At 39.4% G+C, this 20,092-nt stretch overlaps 1 protein-coding gene across 1 annotated transcript in view; it reads right to left on the minus strand.

Moving 5' to 3' along the window:
* Nucleotides 1-12,217: 12,217 nt before the first annotated feature.
* The window catches only part of LOC124553824 (DEAD-box helicase Dbp80-like), a 147,009-nt gene continuing 139,134 nt past the window's right edge, over nucleotides 12,218-20,092 (minus strand). Inside the window, exons 9-10 of the mRNA XM_047127811.1 lie at nucleotides 18,278-18,469; nucleotides 12,218-12,640 (exon numbers count right to left, since the gene is read on the minus strand). Of these exons, the coding sequence (XP_046983767.1) occupies nucleotides 12,579-12,640; nucleotides 18,278-18,469 (254 nt within the window). The 3' untranslated portion in view covers nucleotides 12,218-12,578. The remainder of the gene's footprint in view (nucleotides 12,641-18,277; nucleotides 18,470-20,092) is intronic.

Genomic DNA, 20,092 nt, shown 5'->3' on the forward strand with positions numbered 1-20,092 from the left:
ACAGTTGAAGAGGGTCATAATGTGTAATAGGCAGACATCTATCCAGACCATCACACAGGAATTCCAAACTGCATCAGGATCCACTGTAAGTACTATGACAGTTAGGCGGGAGGCGAGAAAACTTACGATTTCATGGTCGAGTGGCCGCTCATAAGCCACGCATCACACCAGTAAATGCCAAACGACTTCTCGCTTGGTGTAAGGAGCATAAACATTGGACAGTTGAACAGTGGAAAAATGTTGTGTGGAGTGACGAATCATGGTACACAATGTGGTGATCCGATGGCAGGGTGTGGGTATGGCGAATGCCCGGTGAACGTCATCTGCCAGCGTGTGTAGTGCCAACAGTAAAATTCGGAGGCGGTGGTGTGGCCGTGTTTTTCATGGAGGGGGGCTTGCACCCGTTGTTGTTTTGTGTGGCACTATCACAGCACAGACCTACATTGATGTTTTACGCACTTTCTTGCATCCAATGTTTAAGAGTAATTCGGAGAAGACAATTGCACCTTTCAACATGATCGAGCACGTGTTCATAATGCACAGCCTGTGGCGGAATGGCTACACGTCAATAACGTCCCTGTAATGGACCGGCCTGCACAGAGTCCTGACCTGAATCCTACAGACCACCTTTGGGATGTTTTGGAAAGCCGACTTCGTGCCAGGCCTCACCGACCGCCATCGATACCTCTCTTCAGTGCAGCACTCCGTGAAGAATGGGCTGCTATTCCCCAAGAAACCTCCCATCACCTGATTGAACATTTTTATTTATTTATTTACCAAATTGAGGAGCAAATCTCCAAGGCCATGGAACATGTCAGTACACAAAATTACAACATAAACGTAATAACAGATAAAAATAAATGTTCATGAACCTTTAAAAAGTCAGTCCGTAAGTTTAAGTAAACGCTATCAGCAATATAATAAAAATCAGCTTAATTTTTCAAGGAACTCCTCGACAGAATAGGAGTGACCCATGAGAAAACTCTTCAGTTTCGATTTGAAAGCGTGTGGATTACTGCTAAGATTTTTTAATTCGAGTGGGTTCATTGAAAATGGCTGCAGCAGTATGCTGCACACCTTTTTGCACAAGAGTTAAGGAAGTCTGATCCAAATGCAGGTTTGATTTCTGCCGAGTATTAACCAAGTGAAAGCCGCTTATTTGTGGGAATAAACTAACGGTGGTAACAAGAAATGACAAAAGGAATATACGTATTGAGAGGCCAATGTCAGAATACCCAGACTCGTGAACAGAGGTCGACAAGAGGTTCGTGAACTCACACCACTAATTGCCCGAACCACCCATTTCTGAGCCAAAAATATGCTTTTAGAATGGGAAGAGTTACCCCAAAATATAATACCATACGACAATAGCGAATACAAATAAGCAAAGTAGACTAATTTTCATGTCAAACCATCACTCACTTCTGATACCATTCGAATAGTAAAAATGACAGTATTAAGTCTTTGAACAAGATCCTCAACATAGGCTTTCCATGACAGCTTACTATCTATCTGAACACCTAGAAATTTGAACTGTTCAGTTTCACTAATCATATGTCCATTCTGTGAAATTAAAATGTCAGGTTTTGTTGAATTGTGCGTTAGAAACTGTAAAAACTGAGTCTTACTGTGATTTAGCATTGGTTTATTTTATACAAGCCATGAACTGATGTCATGTACTGCTCTATTTGAAACCAAGCCTGCCTGTGAGAGTGGAAGTTGCCATAAAGGCTAAGGTAGGCTAACACCATATTGAATACCAGCATTACTGATGGGGGGCGCCACGAACTTTTAATTCATTTTCAGCGAGGTGAACAGATACTTTCGATCACGTAGTGTATACCAGTGCAAATGAGATAGTAAAATTTTAATTAACGTCATAAATGCCTGGTCCACTGGGCCAGAAATTTTTCTAAATGGCTGCTCCTCAGTGTTAAGTCTTGAAAGAGAATCTAATGTATTGTGATTTAAGAAATTCAATGGCCGTTCTGACATGTAACATAATTCATCTTGTGTAAAAGGAAATTTACTTTCAAAGTAACTCTTCTCAAACTACCATTCGCATTACTTTTTCGCAACCTGTTACAACTGTAAACAGTTTCAATTTCACGCTCATAGAAATTAGGTCTACAAGAAACGCACATCAAAAGTATTTTGTTGGTATGAAGCATTGCATAGTCTTCAAACCAGTTTGCTGTCAGCAAAAGCTTGTGTGTTTTGATGATGTAAATGGTGCATTTTCAAGTTTCATTTCAATGTTATTCTCACACTTCTGTTTTATTGCTGCAGTATTAGTCTGCATTAGTGGGCTACTTCTTTGCCTGAGTATCAGTTCTTAACCCTGAATATTACACAAAAATTTAAATGGAAACTAAAACAATGAAACATCAACTAAATCCACTAATTCCCAGGTTTATCCCAGATTTCTATTGGATGAAAAAATTTCCGGCTTTCTCCCCGTTGTCCCCGTGTGTGTACCCCTTGTAAAATTACATTACACGGTGTATGCAATAAAGTTTCTTTTCATTTGCTCTTTAAAAGGTTGTTTTGCACTGTATTCTAATTTTTTATCACTATTACCGAAGCACTGAACATATGGTAATCCATCAAATACCTTCACCTGTTGTTTACCTTGTGTGTCTTACTCCGTACACTACTGTTTTTAGATGACATTCAGTAACATGGCATTTTAGTAGTGTGGCACTGTTAACATCTTGAAGGTACTGGGTTAGTGGGTTTCTACTGTACCTCTAGCTCTCACGCATGTAGCCACAATTATCTCCTGCCGCACAGGTGGTGCACACCTCTCACTGCCCAGCAGTAGTCAGTCTGAAGCATTTCCATGTGTATTCTAAGAACAAACACCTTATGGCAATACATAGGTTCTACAGGCTACAGAAAGGACAGCCATAATCTGATTCACTCATTGGGGGGCACTCGTAGGGGCTGGATGCAGTGCAGTGTTCTAGTACAGAAGGGTGTCCGGATCCACACCATTCGTAACAGCCTAAATATTCAGAAGAAAAAAGAATTGTTAATTCAAGCGTGTGAAGGAAACACCAGTTTAGTCTTGATGTCTTTGTAGAGGGTTCTCATTCTTTTTCTGATCTGAAAATTAGGGCCTATGAACGTACGCATTCTAAACAGAAAACAAAAGAGGCTGAAAATTTAAGATAAAATAAATTTTTACTAATACCACAGTTTTTTATTTTGCAAAACCAACTAAAAGGCATTATGAGTCACTTTAAAATATATATTTTATAAGTACATTTTATTTTATACACACACTGTACCACCATCAAAACACACATTAATTATAAATGTATATTGTAATTATTCTAATTTACTTTCACGTCTTTTAGCACTGATTCAATTTTAGTGTTTAGTCCTGTCAATTCTTCTTTTCCTTGCCTGATCTTCTGAAACTGTTTGATTGGAAAATATATTTCGTATCTCCCATATTTTCAGTTTTTTTCTACCAAATCATCAGCACATTTCTCTAGATCACTAATAGCAGCTTCTAAAGTTCTCTTTTTTGTTTTCAGTCCTGTTTCATTTACCAATGTTTTTCTTTTGGAATCTAGAATTTCAGTTTGTCTCAAATTTTTCTGTTCTTCAAGATACATTGTATATTTTTGCCTGGCAATAGCAGCACATAAACAAAGTTCCTTGCCGACTTCAAAATTAGCTAATCCCCAGGATGTTTTACGTGATCAGTTATTATACTCTTTGGGCAATAAATGTTTCACTTGTCATATTCTCCACTTATATTAATTTGTTTGATGAGAAACCTCTTTCTACATCTGGTTGAGCATGAGTTAAAATCAATACTTTTTGATGACATTGTGCAGCTTTAAAAAATTTGGAGTCAAGAACTTACTTTAAAAAAAATTTAAAATCAAGCCTTTCCTCTGAAGGACTGAAAACTTAAGAGAGATTCCTGCTCACTTAGAAATTTCACTAATGGAATCAAAAAATTACAATCATCAGATCTTAAATTAAAGATACCTTTCTCTGGGACTTCTTCCTCAAAAAGTAAATTTTCTGTTATTAACTTTCCTAAAAAGCCTAAACTAATTTTATGAATTTCTGCATGATTAGATTTATCTTCCAAAACAAAATTTTATTGTTTGCCGAGAGCAATTTACCTGTGCAAAAGAACCTTATATCTAGCAACAAAGTCATGGCAATTTATAGGATCTGGAAGAAACTCCTCATACATCAAATTTAAAACAGTTTTTATGGTATCTGTTAATGTGAATGTTCGATATATTTTGCTTACAGTGGAACATGTTGATCGATTGCTAGTTTGTTTACATTACTGCATTAACGAAAAGAGTGACAAATTAGGAAAAATATATTTCTATATAGTCTTTGTCAAAAAAAACCTGTGGAAAAGAAACTAGCATTTCCAGACAGAATACAAATTACTTCTTTAAATATTCCAGTTCTTTTCTTTTCTTTTTTGGTAATAGGGTGACTGACACGAGGAACGAGCGCCAAAATAATAATATCTTACACTTACACGAACCAGAAACTACGCAGATTGGTATTTTACATGGAAACAATGAGAATGATTCGACTTACTTTCCATGCGTTTTGTTACTCATCATATATTGCAATAATGTTTTCACTTACAAGCGAACGTCAGCGAGCTAGCACGAACCAATCAATACACGATATCACAAGCAGGATATCTCGATACCCTCGTTGTCTGTGGAAATACCTATAATGTTTGTAGCATCAAACAGAAGCGATATTTCGGGGTCTCTCTTCCTAATCTGGTATTATCTTAAGTCCTTAATCGGTGAGCACCAACCAATTCTGGATTTGAGAGGTTGTTCTGTATTAATAAATATTATCACAAACTTATTCTGCAGTAAAACATTATTCACCAAAACAACATATACATGTGGAAAAATATGTTGTTTTAAGGATGATTCTCCCATCTTTCCAAGCACAAAATCTTCGTTGCACACAATGCAATTTGCTTTGAATTTATTATCAGATGGTATATTGGAATTTTTAAATTAATATTTTTTTAACCAAAGACGATTAAAAACACATTTACACTTTATGGACACTTGGCAGTAACATTCAACAAACGACTCAGCGGAGGGGAGGAACTCTGGTTCCGCAAAATTCTGCCCTGACATCACATGCATAGATGGAGATTGAAGACACTGTGGGCATGCACATCTATTCTGTCTTGGCTGTAGTTAACATATAATCCGCAGTGCCCGCCAACAAAGAATAGGCACTGGTCTTTGTGACATCTTTGATCTCCCATGCAACTGATGCCCGGGCCGAGTCTCGTGTAGCTACCTAATGCTTCCGACTATCGACCCCGAGGATGATTAGAAACTCATTTGCCCATTATGGCATTTTTAAATTTTCACTCAAGGGCTGTAGCACTCAACAAAATCTGTGTAAAAGAGCTAAAAAAACACTAGCTCACAGAGTACTGATCAAAAGGACCGAACGGAAAGACATACATGATTCAGTACAACATTTATTCTTGTCATCACACATAAAATCTGTTGACTGTCAACTGAAAACACATGCCCTCCTTACTAGTCAAACTATGCCAGCAGTAGCAATACGAAGAAAACCACTGCAAATGGGCAAAAGAAATGCAGTGTCACGCATTCCAGCAATTCACCGTTGACTTCGGCACGTCCTCAACAGCTCAAGTACGGAAAGAAGGCGGTTTGTTCTTCGTATAATGTCAGCATGTTTAGTTGACTTCCTTGTCGTCTGTATTCTAGGCCCCATTGTAGCCATATGCCACACTCAGTGATCTAACAGTGGTGGATGTTTGAGATCGTTGAATTTCAACAGTCTTAATTTAGACTTTTTGCTACAAAAAAGTCCGATACTGCATCTGACACTCACCGTCTATATAAAGCGTGCGAACTCTTCTTACAACCGTGAGTACAATATATCGTAGGTACTGTACGGTACGAGGCGCACGCATCCGTAAGCTGCTAGCACTGGTCCTTCCACAGTGACCGTCTGTGCATCCCTTTTCCCCACACAGTATCCACCTGCCTTCTTTCCATAGACAAATTGTATATGGGCAGTAACCTTTTGCTTTCCTTCCTCACTTCTGTCTCATACACAAACGATTATTTCCACAAGTATACTGAGAGAAAAAGTAATGAAACTTTAAAAAAGGCTTTCATACAATTTTTGGGCTTAAACTTTAAAATTTGGCATTTTTAGAGGTCCCTACAAAGTATTTTGGAGATTATGGCCTTTTTAAGGTACTTGACAAACCTGTTGTAGTTTTGTGGTTTATACAGTGTGTTACAAAAAGGTACGGCCAAACTTTCAGGAAACATTCCTCACACACAAAGAAAGAAAATATATTATGTGGACATGTGTCCGGAAACGTTTACTTTCCATGTTAGAGCTCATTTTATTACTTCTCTTCAAATCACACTAATCATGGAATGGAAACACAACAACGGAACGTGACTTCAAACACTTTGTTACAGGAAATGTTCAAAATGTCCTCCGTTAGCGAGGATACGTGCATCCACCCTCCATCGCACGGAATCCCTGATGAGCTGATGCAGCCCTGGAGAATGGCCTGTTGTATCACAGCCGTCCACAATACGAGCATGAAGAGTCTCTACATTTGGTACCGGGGTTGCGAAGAAGAGAGCTTTCAAATGCCCCCATAAATGAAAGTCGAGAGGGTTGAGGTCAGGAGAGCGTGGAGGCCACGGAATTGGTCCGCCTCTACCAATCCGTCGGTCACCGGATCTGTTGTTGAGAAGCGTACGAACACTTCGACTGACATGTGCAGGAGCTCCATCGTGCATGAACCACATGTTGTGTCGTACTTGTAAAGGCACATGTCCTAGCAGCACAGGTAGAGTATCCCGTATGAAATCATGGCGGTGAATCGAGGATGTACAGTACATACTGACGAAACTGAAATAAGCTCTAACATGGAAATTAAGCGTTTCTGGACACATGTCCACATAACATCTTTTCTTTATTTCTTTGTGAGGAGCGTTTCCTGAAAGTTTGGCCGTACCTTTTTGTAACACCCTGTAAATGGAGATCAATTGTGTAATGTAGTTGCCAGTGTCAAATAGTGTAACTAAAGCAAAATCCGATAATACAGATATTCATATAAATAATCTCTCTCTCCATTCTTTGCATTATCTTTCCAATTTCAACTATTTCTCAGAGAATTTTTCTTCATTTAGTGGCTGAGCAGTTCTAGGCGCTTCAGTCCGGAACTGTGTGACTGCTACAGTCGCAGGTTCGAATCCTGCCTTGGGCATGGATGTGTGTGATGTCCTTAGGTTAGTTAGGTTTAAGTAGTTCTACGTTCTACGGGACCGATGACCTCAGATGTTAAGACCCATAGTGCTTACAACTGTTTGAAGTTTGATAAAAATACAGGTGCAGGGGGCAGTCCATTTATTCATATCAAGTAAATATCAAATTTATATTTAAATTTAAACAATTTGCAAGGCAATATTAATTTCATATTCCAATCAACATTGAATAACCTAAATGGTACAGGTACTTAAGTCACATAGCAACATAATAATTTAAAATATTAGAAAGTATGAAAAGTGATGCAATAAATTTACTAATATTAATGGTTTTCTGTGAGAAGACACTGACCATACAGAAAAAAAATGAAGTTAATGGAAGAGTGGAAATGGAGAATGTTCCTAGTGCTATTTTTTTCCCAAGAACACTTCTTCAGTGCTTTTTTGTTCTCAGTACTCCATCGCATGTTCCTAGATTTGTTTCAAGTGTCACATTATGGACAAAATGTTTCAAACATTTGTTACTACGGCCAAGTCCCTTTAAGAAGATCCCCGACAGTTGCAGTGGCAGCTTCAAGCAGGAGCTCAATAGATGGCTCCTGTTTTGTCTGCAGCCATTTGGGGCTCACAATCGTAGCTTGCAACAGAGTTGCCAGCTGCCAGGGATCAACATACGCTAACTCGAGTACGGAAGGTGCCGAGCAGTGCTTTGCTCAGGAGTTCCGAAAGCTACAGCTATGAAATCACTCCATGTAATTACAGTGCATAGAACTGACTACTCTGATTTTAAAGACACTACAGAAACACTGCTGTCAAAGCAGGCATGTAAGATCCCCAAATCCACTATGAATAAAGTGTCTCTTACTCATTCATCTCAAATAGCTATTAAAAATCCTTACTCTGAAATAGAGAAATGTCATTGTACCCAAAAGAGACAATCATGGCAGAGACATGCCGTGCTACTTCATGTGAAAGACCAGCACAGAAACCTTTATAGCAAACTTTGCAACATCTGATCTCAAGAACGGAGTTGTGTAAGGAACAGAAGTCAATACTGAGGGAATCTTTTTTCATGAATTGAATTTTGTTATTCACTTGTAAAAAGTGTCCGAAATGAGAAATGGTTTTTGTTGACTACACCTCTACTACACTCATGCTCATAAATCAAGGATAATGCTGATACATGGTGAAACAATGCTCTGGTGGGCAGTTTGTGGGTTTACATCACCCCGGGGTATGAGCATGCGGTGAATTTGACCTGCGGTCGTCGCACGGTGACGCTGGCAGCAGTCCACATACGCAGAGGTGTGTTGGTGCATGTCAGAGTACGGTGCAACGAGTAAGTGTGCAGACGTTTTCAGACATGCTAGTGCTGACTGTGTGTTGAAAATGGCTCAAAGAACACATATTGATGACTTTATTAGGGGTAGAATACTAGGGTGACTGGAGGCTCGTCAAACAGCAGGTCGTAGCACGGGCCCTCTGTGTGCCACAGAGTGTGATCTCAAGGTTATGGTAACGATTCCAGCAGACAGGAAACATGTCCAGGCGCTACAGTACGGGACGTCCACAGTGTACAGCACCACAAGAAGACCGATACCTCACCATCAGTGCTCGCAGACAGCCACGGAGTACTGCAGGTAGCCTCGCTCAGGACCTTACTGCAGGCACTGGAACAGTTGTCTCCAGACACAGAATCTACAGATGACTGAACAGACACGGTTTATTCAATCAGAGACCTGAAAGGTGCATTCCACTGACCCCTGGTCACAGGAGAGCCCATAAATCCTGGTGTCAAGAACACAGTACATGGTCAATGGAACAGTGGTCCCAGGTTATGTTCACGGACGAGTCCAGGTATGAAGTCTGAACAGTGATTCATGCCAGGTTTTCATCTGACATGAACTGGGAACCAGATGCCAACCCCTTAAGGTCCTTGAAAGGGACCTGATGGAGGTTGTGGTTTGATGGTGTGGGTGAGATTATGATTGGTGCACGTACACCCCTGCTTGTCTTTGACAGAGGAATTTTACAGGTCTGATGTATCGGGACGTCATTTTGCACCAGTATATCCGCCTTTTCGGGGGTGCAGTGGGTCCCACCTTCCTCCTGATGGATAACAACACCCGGCCCCACTGAGCTGCCAGCATGGAGGACTACCTTGAAACAGAAGATGGCAGGCGAATGGAGTGGCCTGCCTGTTCTCCAGACCTAAACCCCATCAAGCACGTCTGGGATGCTCTCGGTCGACGTATCGCTGCAAGTCTTCAAACCCCTAAGACACTTCAGGAGCTCCAACGGGCACTGGTGCAAGAATGGGAGGCTATACCCCAGTAGCTGCTCGACCACCTGATCCAGAGTATGCCAACCCGTTGTGTGGCCTGAGTACGTGTGAATGGTGATCATATCCAATATTGATGTTGGGGTACATGTGGAGGAAACAGTGGCGTTTTGTAGGACGTGTTTCAGGATGGTTTTCTCAACTTATCACCAATACTGTTCCGTATGTACCTATGCTATTAGTGCCAGTTTCGTGTAGTGCCGCATTGTGTGGCACCACATTCTGCAATTATCCTTAATTTATGAGCATGAGTGTAGTTAAAATAATACTGTGGTATTTTTGTAATTGCATTATCTCAAATAAAACTCTCAGTTTCCTTGTAGGGCTATTAGAACATTTTAACAAATTACTATATTTTCTAATCTGTGTCATTTCTTAGAGTACTGGAGAGTAATTCTGCCTTATGTGAGACACCTTTGTAGTTTTGTTTTCACCTAGACACATATAAAACTTGTCTGGGTGAAAAGAAAACTACCAAGGTGTCTTGTGTAAGACCAAATTCCTCCCCAATTTTCTTAGCATGCACAGACATATGAACTGCAAAATTCACAAGATGACTATTGTCTCATTACATTCTGCAGTGACGAGGTGGACAGCACAATTCTATGGCATCAGAATAGCTTCAGTTTTTTGGTTACAAATAAATTTTGCACAAGAAGAGAGAGAGAGATACTGTTTTTACCTTTTCCTGATTAATGTGAGCTTTGGCAGTTAGAATGTTTTGTATTTCCACTCTTCAAATGTCCTACGATATGGTAAATAATGTAAAATTGGTATAAATTAGCAAAATATTGCCGCTGTCAATTACCGAGTCAGAGTCTGGTTTGCTTAGTAACTATTGATGTAATGACAGTAACAGTTATCTTGCCTGGAGAAAATAAAATCAAATTTGGAAAAAAAAGTGTGTTGGATTATTATGAAATAAAAACCCAGGTCTTGTTAAATCTGCGTGTAAGATAGAGTATAAGCTATTGATGTGATAAGTGCTTTTCATTATTTGTCTAACAATGTCCACTTTATCACTGATGTGATGATGCAATTTAAATTTTGGAAGGAATTGCAAATGGTGGAGTTAGATTTTACGTTAAGAAGCACTGTAGGAAAACAAGTCTCACATTGTGGCCGTACTACGTCCCAGGAGAACACATCACAAGTGAGTAACTGTGCTGCTCATTTACACACCAGTGCAGGAACTGAATACCATCACTGCCCACATTTTACTTAAGTGGTAGCATAATTCAAATTGCAATAATCAGTCTGTACGTACGTAATACCATATTTACTCGAATCCAAGCCGCACTTTTTTTCTGATTTTTGTAATCCAAAAATCCGCCTACGGCTTAGAATCGAGTGCAAAGTAAGCAGAAGTTCTGAAAAATGTTGGTAGGTGGCAGCACAACTAACTTCTGCCGTCGAATATATGTAGCGCTTCACAGGCATGCATGCTTTGGAGGCACAAAGATAAATACTGACGCCAAAACCTCTGCGTCAGTAAATAAATTAAAAGAAAAGGTAGAAAAACATTGTGCCATGTATTCTTTCTTGTTTGCTGCTATCTCATTTAAATCCTGTATGCCTAATAAACTATGAAACTAGAGTGAGACAACAGCAAACGTGGAAGATTATACATATCATGTCATGTTTATATTCATATTATTCTTATGCTGAATAGTGATACAGTCAGAAATGAAGCATGGCAACTGACTAGATTTTTAAATCTAAGATGACTAATTTCTATGCAGAATGCAATGTACTAGAGAGGTGTCTGCAAAGATTTTCAAATGGAGAAAAATAATCAGTAAACTCTCGTTCAGAAGATCTTCTATCATATGCAGTCTATTATTTTTTGGTTGTTGATGATCATCAAAGAAAACAGCAGTGTAAGTAACAACAAATAGCAGTCTCTTGCCATTGTTTCGCTAATGAGACAATTCCTCTTTTTTTATTGTAAGTGCCGGTAGCGCGCACAAAAGCAAGCCACGCCGCAAGCGGCAACAGGTCGGAAACACTCATCATCGAAATGCGACAAACAATGCATAACACAGTACAATAATGCATTTTTAGCTTAGATGTGACGTAAACACCTGTAACAAAGAGAACGGCACTTATCAGATCAAAGCAAAATAAGCAATCGATTCGAACCAGATGAAGCACGTGAAAAAGGAATGTTACCCGTATAAATATGAACGGAGCGCCTGACACATAGCATTGGCAACTTGGTAAAGCTTAACTGTTAAGCTTACGAATCGAACCAAACTACTATTGCTGTATCTTCATCCATTCAACCTAAATTGTGTCTCATGTTACAATGGACCAACTTTGTTTCGATTTGGAGGTGCAGTCAAACTTTTCTCTCCCCTTGAATTTCCAGTCTCAAATTTCGGGTGCAGCTTAGATTCGAGTGCGGCTTATATTCGAGTAAATACGGTAGCTGAAAGACTATGGCACCATTTGTCGCCTGGACTGTACCGCTTCTCAACTGAGGACACTCCTCTGACAAGACTACAGGGAGCATGCTCAATTCTGCAAAAAGGTATTACTGCAGCAAGGAAAGCCACTTGAATAACTGTAAACAAAATTTATGCAAATAGCTTTATTTACATACATCATATCTTTACTACTCATTACAAGCTGAATGGTGAGAGCTGTGAAGCAACAATCCATAGAACGAATTGTTCACACGAGTCCAGAATAAAGAAGAAGGCATTACGGTGGGTGGAGCAGGAGAACATAGGAAGGTAGAGGGGACAGAGGAGCATATAAACATCACTGATACGTAAATGTCACTGACACAAAACACACTGTTCTGCTTCAATTCACTGTATTCCAAAATTTAAAAAAAAGTAACTTTTGCACGTTCAAATCACCCAGAACTGGCCACGTAATGCCACACCAGGCTCGTAAAGAGTCAGTCATTGTACAGCACACGTGGTGACTGCTCATTGGCCTAGCTTCTCAATCTCGTCGACATCCTCTGCGTCGAGCAGTGCTATCTTCTTGCCTGAAAGTGAGAATGAGACAGATGAGTGTGAAGTAAACAGTTGGTAAAATTCCACCAAACCACAAAATTCTGCTGACAGTAATATTACATTGCAATAGTAAGAATGTTTAAATAGCAGCTTTCCCCCCCCCCCCCCCAACAAACAAACACACAAGATCAAATCTAAATGGTGAGTGGCGTAACGTTTCGTTTGGTGTCATCTTTCCATAACATTTGTGCTTTTCTTGTCACATCCAAACCAAATTTTTTTTATCAGATCCCAATATAAAATTATAATGTCCCAAAAAGATACTTCAATATTATTCATATACATCTGATTGCATGTTATTAATTCCCCCCCCCCCCCCCTACATATGAACTACAAATTAATCACTTAAAAACTATTTTTCCTAAGCACACAGTTTGAAAGTTTGGCTTGTAGAAACCCCAATGTAAATTGTGGTATCTTTGGAAAGTGCATGTATCTCAAGCTGCAGCTTACATCTACGATGCCGGGAGTTAGTCATAGCTAGAAAAAAATGTATCGTAATATAATCAAAGAGAGTTCACAAAATTTAATCTTGAAGACAAAAATACAAGCGAAAGCTTCTTTGGCATGTGCAAATTATCCATTGTTTTGAAATAGCATGCACTCAATCTTTAATTTTGTTACAGTTAGATAAGAATGAGTAGTTTGTATCATAAAAAATACATTAAAACTGCTGTTTACACAGGAATCACTTCATTAATAAATTAAATGGCCTTGCCTCTACCATCAACATGATAACATAGTACGAAGTTAATGTCCTTTCAATCAGCTTTTAGACACAGTGTAATTTTCTAGGACAATTGTGACATATGAATCCTATTAATAATTCAATTTTCAAATAGTATTTAAAAATCTGAATAAAACGATAACCCACTTTTTGAAATTTTGTATTTTCTTATGTTCTGAACATAGGCAGAGAAATGACTTAGTGGTATAAAAATATAAAACTTCTCGTAGCATACTCTAGGGAGGTATTACAGCAAATCAGATGCGACATTCAGGCCATCCATACATATAGCAAAGCAGCAACTTTGTGATTGGGTGATTGGACAAATGAGTTTCAGGAAGTACGTGACACACTGAGCTCTAGGGAAGAGGAAGCAGAACATCAGATGCAGATTAAGGTGGGATGCAGAAAGGTAGTGAATGATGGAAAGGTATCCACCAAAGTTCAGCAACAAGACCAGGAAACTAAAGCAAAAGCAAACAGAGACGCAAAGCAATTTGATACAGAACGGAATACTCCCTGACAATCAAATGCTGAATGAAGTACAAAGAGGTCTAAGGACAACGATGATATGCATATAGCATATGTGTCAATAAAATGAAGACTGGAAAAAACGTCTGCCTTCTGAAGAGGATATGTCAAAGAAAATGACAAAGCATTTTCTACATTTGACCATGCAGATGTGAATATGATAGACAACGAAATGCGAGAGCTCAAATCACTCAATCATGGAGAAGATCATAGGACGCAATGGCATGCCTGTCACATTCTACACTTAATAAGGGATGGCAATGCCCATCTTCCAGCATCTGTTTACCAGTGGTCACTGGAATGACTGAAGTTGCCACACTGGAAAAAGGAACCAGGAAAGGAAGACTTGTGCACAGAACTGTATAGCTATTTAACTACAGAGTACTGGTGCGTGGCACACAAAAACATATAATAGAATGCAGTTAACACTAGCTTTTGAGTTCTTGCTCTTTTTCCATTAGAGCACACACACATTCACACCGAACAGGCACCCAAACGTATACACTCACGGAAATGGCGAGTTAACGCGATTGTGTACGTTTGGGTGTCTGTTGGTGTGAATGTGTGTACTGTTACAAAAAAAAGATAACGAGCTCAAAAGGTAAGGTTAACTGTCTTCTATTCAGTGTTTCTAAAAGTGCCACACACCACTCCTCTACAGGTAAGTCACAGACCAGACATATTTTTTGCAAAATCACAAAACAGACAGCAAAACTCCTATTATAGGAAACAACACTGCTTATGGGGGGGGGGGGGGGGTAAGAGAGAGAGAGAGAGAGAGAGAGAGAGAGAGAGGACGTTAAATCCATGGAACATCAGCACAGATACACGATTCAGTTGAGGTATTGCTCGTAGACACAACTGAGTGTGTTGTCATTAATCAGGTGGTGTCACCAGGGGCCCAGGCTGTGCCATTTGCAGGCAACACAGCTATGTGCAAGCAGCTGACCTGGTGCCATCAAAAATGCAGACAATCTGTGTCCAGTGCAGAGATCAGCAGTCGATAACTGCCAGAGTTAATGCACTTACACACTTCAGAAATAGCCTACTTTTTCCAGAGGACAAAATAAATTTGAACTGGTGAGACAACGATTCACTGGATGAAGTTAAACTGAGAACTTTCATTAACTTAATCAAAAATACAATTTGTGTAGCGTTTTTGAGAGTAATTACAAAAGTGAAGATAGAAGAAAATTAATTTTGTACATCTACGTCCATACTCTGTGAAATTCATGGCATGGCAGAGTTACTATTAGTTATAAGTCCTCTTCCTGCTCCATTCACGTAAAGTGTATGGAAAAAAAGGATTGCTTAAAATCCTCTGGGGCGCTGAAATTAGTTTAATCTTGTCATAGGAATCCCTATGGGAGTGATATGTACAGTAGTTTTAGTATATTCCTAGATTTGTCACTTACAGATGGTTCTTGAAACTTCAGTAGTAGGCTTTCTCTGCACCTACTTTGTGTCTGCCAGTTCAGTTTCTTCAGCATCTCCGGCTTAGCAAACATGCGACCGTTTGGGCTGCCCTCTTTTGTAAAAGTTCAGTATCCCTGTTAGCACTGTTTGGTATTTGAACAATATCCTGGATGGGTCACACCCTTTGTCGACTGGCTGCATTTTCTGAAACAGTACTGATGTGCCAGCAATTGGGCAGCCACTATGCACAAGATTTCTCATGCAGAATCCCTAGCACTACAACTACTGTGGTAATAATGGAGTTGTGCAACACAGTGGTCACATGGTGCATATGCTTTCAGTCAGGTGAAACAAGTCTGAATAACAAAGAACAAAATGGCAGACTGCCTCTGTGAAGAACTGGGAATCTCAAGAGAGGAGGGGCCTTTGTGTGTGTGTGTGTGTGTGTGTGTGTGTGTGTGTGTGTGTGTGTTTCAATCAAAGCGATAGTTCATAATATCACTTTACCGTAATATAACTTACGTAAGGTGGCCACAGTTTTTTTTTTTTAACCAGAGGGGCTCTGTCATAGGTTCACAAGTAGTGGGTTACAGTGTGAGATTTGCGACAAAATCGCATGATATCTAGCAACAATAAGTCAACAGAGGACCAGGAGTGTATGATCTGTGCCATTAAGGTGCAGTTAGAAAACATAAGGGAGGAGGTAGATAGGATGAGGAGGGACAAAGGGGCTGGGGAATGGTAACTGGCAGTTGGGAAGAAGGCTGCCAGGAGAAGGGTATATTTAGACAGTTTCATTTGGTGTATCCCCAACAGATATGACCAACTGTCACAGTTTAGAGGAGAGAGCTTTCTTGTAGCTGTAGATGTAGGAAACATGCAGCAGGCTACAACAGTTAAGAAACCAACATTAGCTGTAAATTGAAATAGAAAGAAGTAGTTTCTGCTGTTAGGTAGTTCTCGTGGCAGAGGCGTACGCCAACAGCTGCAGGATACATGGCCCGTATCTCAACAGCTATGGGCAGCGGATGTTGGTGACAGTGTAGTGGAGGATGGTGGGGCTCACTCATGGGAAAATTCTGTATGATAGCTGTTGTATTACATTGAAATCAGCTAATCAGTATCCCTCCTTATGAAAAATCTCTCTAACAAAGGAAACACCTTCAAAAAGGTCAGATATCTAAGTAGTCAAGGACTTAACATATTTCACCGAAGTATAAAAGGGATTACAGATGAAGATAGTGAACTGCTTGTTGGTATTAATGGACATTATTAGCATATTGGAGCACCACTTAAACAATGTGACCCTACTTCAGGGTACAGATTAGCTAGCCATTTTTCAAGAAGCTCTTTGCTGTATGGGGAATGGCCAGGTACATGAAAAATTGTATTCCATTTGAATCTAATGACATATCAACACACTGCACTGACTGCTGTGCATGAGTAGTTGAACTTAGTGGGTCTAAACTTTTAATTACAGTTATCTAGAGATCCCCGAACTGATTTCAGGACATTCCTTTTACAGGAAGTACAAATATTGGTTAATGAGGTGATTTTAATATAAGAGATTGTGTATGAAAAGAATGTTGGAAGATTTCTTAAATTCACACCATCTGTGCAAACTGTACTCTTTCCAAGTCGAGTAGTGCAACTATACACAAAATTTTTGTTTGTTCTTCCTTACTACACCAGCATTTTATTATTATAAGGGTAAATGGCTTTTCAGAACACGATACACATATTTTAATACAAAATGGACTTTTGCACATTTGCATACATATAGTTGATGTGTGGTATTACTTGTTTTTTAGTGCTGTCGTGTGTTCTTTGAATTTAATCTCAAATGATCTACTTGTCTGGCTTATGCAGACACAACACAGTCTAAATATTCAATTTTGTACTGTGAGTGTTTCTACTAGGGCCATACAGGTCGATCATTTGAGATTAGATTCAAAGAACACATGGCAGCAATGAAAAACAAAAATACCACATCAGCAATAGCCACCCACATGCATGAAACAAAACACAATGTCAACAACACAAGTATCAGCATTTTACATATCCAACCTGAAGGCAAAAATCTACACATCCTTGAAACATTTCAAATATACAGACAGCAAAGAAAACAACATGAATCCATCTTAAATGACAATATTTACACTAGTATTGTCTCTGTTCCCAATAACATACCTTATTACATTTTCAATGCGTGTGTGAACGACACCCCCCCCCCCCTCTCAAAAAAACAAAATACACACACACACACACACACACACACACACACACACACACACAAAGCCACCATCCCCATCATATTTACCATAAATAGTTATACCACCATGAATTTCCCCAAATGAGCAATGCAATGGTCTCATTTACAAATATACCATTGTACCAACAACTTGTACCTGAAGGGTATGCTAATTCCTGTGTTATATATGGTCATAGCTTGTCATCTGCATAGGATTTGAGTATGTTTTATTTTACCTATTATTATTCTTCTGCAGTTACTGACTTGTACTGACTCATTCCCTGACCATGGAGATTTGCTCATCAGTTTGGTCCTACGGAGCAAGACGTGTAAAAGACTACACACACACACACACACACACACACACACACACACACACACACACACCTGGAGGATGTCATCTGAAAATTAGCAACATTATCAGCCTCACCCACACATCTGTTGACTGTACTTTTCATCAATTACAGGGGACGTTGTTACCTCTGCCCCTTCCCTTATTTTTATTTCAACATTGACAGAACAGATTTATGAGCTCAGAATGTGGTGCAATCACACATCAAGTCAGAGGATAAAGCCTGAACACTGGAAACATCATTGCTCAGAACGAAGCTGTGTCTCCCCATTAATAGTCGCGAGTCGCTACCCTGCCACACGTGACAAACCAAACCACACATTCGTCCGTACCGAAGTGCTCCTCGATCTGCCGCAGCAACCCCATCGCCTCCTGTCCGTCAACCAGGTTGATAGCGATGCCAGCCTTGCCGAAGCGACCTGTCCGGCCGATCCTGTGGAGGTACGTCTCGCAATCCGCCCGCCGGTTCACCAGCACTGGCAGATCGAAGTTCACCACAATCGTCACCTGCTCGACGTCGATACCTGCAGAAAGGATAGTGTAACTTGAAACTACACACCTGTACACATAACGGCTATGTTTTCAATACAGACACAATGAGAGAATGCTTCTCAAAATCATTTGAATAATCAGCATAGTTTTTTACTGGCATTTGGTATTCATCCTAACAGTCAGCACGTTACCACACAAATTGTACATCTGGTGACAAAAAAATTGTGCAAGAACATACAGAGAATATAGCAGTTATAATAAACTGTAAGACTTATGTCCTGCTACCTACTACTACATACTGACCATCCAAAAAGATCCGGAACTTATTCTATTCCTGGAATAAAAGATATGTCAGAAACAATAATGGCTGCTTGAACTAACAAATGGAAACAACAGATTTGCATTTGACCCATCAGTTGTTAGCAGGCAATGGTAAATAGTAGCTGTGCAGCTCAACATTGTCGTGTCACAAATTTCAATAAAGCAACAAACTGACCACTTGTATCTCAACTGTTCAAGACATTCTCTAGAACATTTTGAAGATGACAAAAGTGTGTACCAAGTTAGTCCCACATACCTCAACTCCTAAACAAAAATGACAATGCATGGACACTTGCTGTGACCCCACTGAACAGAAAAACCCAGAAAATTCTTTTCTGGGAAAAAAAATCACCATGGGTGATGATGCTTTATGTTACTGACAAGAACCTATCACAAAATGAAAAAGTCCACAGTGGACCTCTCACAGTTTTCAAAGATCAACAAAGGTGTAAATGTGATGCTCAAGTTGAATGACATCCTAAAGGAGGACTTTTCTGACAGTTTCCCATGGTTGTATGAATGTCCTTTGTGTTGCACTCAACTGTGGGGAGATATATGTCTCCAGTCTTGAAACTTTATGGACAGATGGGGTATAGGGTAAGGTGGGATAAAACCGACTTAGTAATTTCTTGTGGCTATAAAACGCTTATCTAAGGTCGTATCTTTACTTTATATAGGTTAAATTATAGGTAATATAAAGGAACAACTGTTTGCAAAATATTTTTGTTATACGATCAATAGTTTTTGAAATTGTAAGAAACATCCATTTTTGCCATTTGCACAAATGGTGGGGTAAATCCAACCCCTATTTGATTGACTAATTTTGCACAGAAATAGTTTTAAATGAACGTTTTTCTTTTTCTTTTTCGGGGTGGGTTGGGGGGGAAATAATGATTAGTAATTTTGTTTTTTACATAAATGAACAAAATGTATTCAAAAAATAACAATGTTTAGAGTACTAAACGTACTGAAAGTTATGTGAATGTAAATTTTAATTGAAAAAAGATGATTTCATAGCACAGCAGTGCAACAGCAATCTCAATCTCGGAATGATACAATCACGAGGGATCGTAAAGACATTCCCATTTGCATTGCAGCAACTGCTCGGCGAATATCATTTTGATTACGTTTCGTCGTTTTTCGTTTGTAATTTTGTACCATTTTCCTAAAAATAAACAAAAACTCACTTTGTTTCCATAAATTAATAATTCCATACACAAACAATAAAAAATATGTGGTCGGATTTACCCCACCATTTAGTAGTAGGCTTTACCCCACCATGCCATTTTTCCATTTAATACACACAGAAACAAATTACACGAAATTTTAGACAA

The sequence above is a fragment of the Schistocerca americana genome, chromosome 11 (assembly GCF_021461395.2).
Source record: "Schistocerca americana isolate TAMUIC-IGC-003095 chromosome 11, iqSchAmer2.1, whole genome shotgun sequence".
NCBI lineage: Eukaryota > Metazoa > Arthropoda > Insecta > Orthoptera > Acrididae > Schistocerca > Schistocerca americana.